This window comes from Arachis duranensis, unplaced genomic scaffold, assembly GCF_000817695.3.
Source record: "Arachis duranensis cultivar V14167 unplaced genomic scaffold, aradu.V14167.gnm2.J7QH unplaced_Scaffold_139413, whole genome shotgun sequence".
Taxonomy (NCBI): Eukaryota; Viridiplantae; Streptophyta; class Magnoliopsida; order Fabales; family Fabaceae; genus Arachis; species Arachis duranensis.
In genome coordinates this window covers 9,858-13,036 of record NW_026264029.1, presented here as the reverse complement: position 1 = coordinate 13,036, position 3,179 = coordinate 9,858, and the positions used below count along the sequence as shown (strand labels likewise).

The 3,179-nt window shown below is 32.8% G+C and overlaps 1 protein-coding gene across 1 annotated transcript; it reads right to left on the bottom strand.

Moving 5' to 3' along the window:
• Positions 1 to 233: 233 nt before the first annotated feature.
• Positions 234 to 3,179, bottom strand: LOC107472513 (plant cysteine oxidase 2). The gene is made up of 5 exons (XM_016092037.3): positions 2,595 to 3,179; positions 1,932 to 2,053; positions 1,695 to 1,854; positions 1,392 to 1,595; positions 234 to 591 (listed from the first exon to the last, which is right to left on the bottom strand). The coding sequence occupies exons 1-5, from the start codon at positions 2,788 to 2,790 to the stop codon at positions 458 to 460; spliced, it is 816 nt and encodes a 271-aa protein (XP_015947523.1). The 5' UTR covers positions 2,791 to 3,179; the 3' UTR covers positions 234 to 457.

Sequence of the window (3,179 nt, the reverse complement as noted above, 5' to 3'; positions counted from 1 at the left end):
ATGCAAAAAATTTAAAATTTAAAATTTAAAATCTAAAATAAAAAAAATTAATTAACTGAAAAATAATTAATTTTTTAATTAAACTCATTTAGTACTCTCCACATTTAATATACTTCTATTTGGCATTTTCTATTTCCACCATCCATAAAATAGTAAAATATTTTACAACTGATTCGAAACTTTAGATTTCTTAATTACTATGCAAATGACTTAGAACATGAAAACTAAAGGTAGTAACAAGAAATTACCGATGAGATTTACTTTCAACGTGATTAAACATGTAGGTATCATTAAACATCTACAACCGACAGCACCCAAACAAATTGAAAGGAAAAAAAAAAAAACTAAAACCAACACAAGAAAACAGATGATGAAGTGGTAGGTGACTTGTATATGCCTGTGGTTATGAACAGTAAGAAGTAAGAACTAAGACCTAAATGGAACAGATATCATTGATCTACAACTCTCTGTCTGCAGTAATTGGAGGACCCAAGTACTTGATTCCATCCATTCTTGAATTCTCTGGCATCTCAATTTCTTCTAACCATCCGTACCTATCACTTTCCTCTTTCACCTCAGCTCCCTTGCCATCTACATAATTAGCATAATTAATTAGCTTAATCACCCAAACTTCACCATAGTGTAATTCTAAATAAAATATCAGGTTGTGTTTAGAGATTGTGTCTCTTAAATCTAAGAAATACATAGACAAAAAACAGAGACAAGGACATAGATTTTCTATTTATGGAATAAAAAAGAATTTAATTTTAATGCTATGCAATGTTAGATAATTAAGCAGCGGATTTGAAAATTAGTTATTTTTGTTGATGTGACAATTAGTTGTTTTTATTGATGTGACAATATAGTCTAAATGTCATGAAAATTAAATTCAGACAAAAATTTTAGGAACAAATATCTATCCAACCAAACCAAACCAAACACAGCCTTAAAAAGTTGAGGCCTTTTCCTAAACAAAGAACAAAATCCATCCTGCTTGTGAAGACATGAACTACATGTCTAAGAAGTGACAATTCCTTATACAACACTTTTTTCATTTCATATTAACAAATTTATTAATCCAAATTGCATGCATACATTCATTTGTATTATGAAACCACTCATCTTAAAAGTTTAAGCTGATAAGAGGATACATCATAAATAGTTATATCTCTAGCCTCTAGCACTCCCGCTCAAGCAAGAGACTCTTGAGTTTCCTTGATTTTTGCATAAGTTTTCTTTTTTTGTTTTCTTTTAGGATTCGGCAAAGATCAAACTCTAGATCTTTCAAACATAAAGCTATGTCATGAAATCACTTATCCCAAGTATAAGTTAAAACAATTTATCAGTTTGAATCGGAGCAAATAATTGTCTAAAATGATGGGATTGCTTACCGGAAAATGTAGTGAATAGATGATCTTTATAGTAGGAGCAATCCCTTCCGTCTTCTTTGGAATAAGGAGGACCAATTACATCAAGCACAGCACATGGTGTTATGGCTGTGAATTCATGGATATTACCTCCTGTCTTTGGATACAGAACCGAAGTGTCGCACGGCGCTGTGAAGACGTTATCAGCTTTTAATTTTGCCAGTCTCACTGCAAGACAAGGTTTAGAATATGGGTTAGATTTGAGAAGCTAGTGTATATCTCAATTCCCAATCCCATTAACTCAAGACTAACAAGTTTAATACATACATTGTGATTGTGGCTGCGAAAGACAGCGAGTGATCTCAGGATCAACCCAATCATAAGACTTGATGTGCATTTTCCCCAATAGAAGCTTACTGAAAACTGTCATTTCCGGGTGATTGTGGAGAGGAATTACTCCTTTTGCTGGTAGGAAAAAGATGCAGAGCTGCAAGAACAAAAGAAAGTTAGTAAGTATCCTAACATTAACATCATTTTAGACTGATGAATCTTCCCAAGACATACCGAGAAATTATCACACTGGTATATTGTTGTGTAGGTGACCCTTGGGTTATCTTTGATGGGGTTTTCAGGATTGAAGAATGGCAAGTCTTTGCTTAGCCCAAGATCTTCTGGCTTCAAGGTATCTGTTTTGTTAACCACACACCATTTCAGAGAAAGTCATAAATCAATCAAGAATTAAGGACCTTGAATGACGGAAATAAATCCCCTCAATTTTTCTCCTAATTGATGTTGTCAAATGTACTTTTAGCAAAAACAAGAAAGGTGCATTGTCCTCAAATGTCTATATTTTCATAAACAATAAACAAACTTTGAAATGTCATTACATTATCTAGGTAGAGTTTAATTTTGATGCACTCAGTGCAATCACAATCATATTCGTTCTTTTGGATGAAAATACACGCAGTCAGCAACTTGACATTAGATCATTACATAATTAAATAGTTAGGCATAAAATTGGAAAATAGTTAAGCATAAAATTCTACAAAATATAAATAAATAAAAGACTTGGGCAGAAAAAGAAATATGTAGTGCAAAGGCTAAAACAATCAAATAGCCAGTACACGTAAATGGAAATTAAATCCAATTAATTAGTCATAATCAACCTGTGAGTGTAATTATAAAAGAACATGAAAATCCAAAGAAATGAAATCATATATGTCGTACCAAGAATGCAAGAGAGTTTGTGAACATCTTGTGGTGAAGGAACGGTTCCAGGACCCTTGAATGTTTCTCTGCATGAAAGGAAAAGATCCTCAAGTGCCTTTGGAACTTTAGGCACTGCCTTCTTTACTCTCCGATAAGGCTTCTTCTTCTTCGCGATCACCCTTTTTGCACAACCAATCCTTAAACCACCCTCCATGAATGAATGAATGAATGAACGAACGAACTTCTATTTTTTCTTCAGTGTTTCAGCTGGATCAACATTTTCCTCTTGGAGATGGACTTCTAAATTTGATGATTCTTCTTCTTCTTCAACAACTTTGGAGTGATTCAAAAATGGAAACTCTTCTGGTAGTTTTGATATTACTATAAATTTGATTTGGAACTAAAGAATGAAATAGGTAATGGTTGACTGAAAGAGAAAGAAAGAGAATCTTTGATATTTTCTGCAAAAATGACCCAAATAACTTAAATAAAACGTGTATCAAAATTGCTACAGTACGATGAGGTTTCTGAAGATGTAAGAGAAGATTGGGAGAAATTGGAGGTGATATTTATATGTAGTGAGAGATAAGAATAATAGAATTA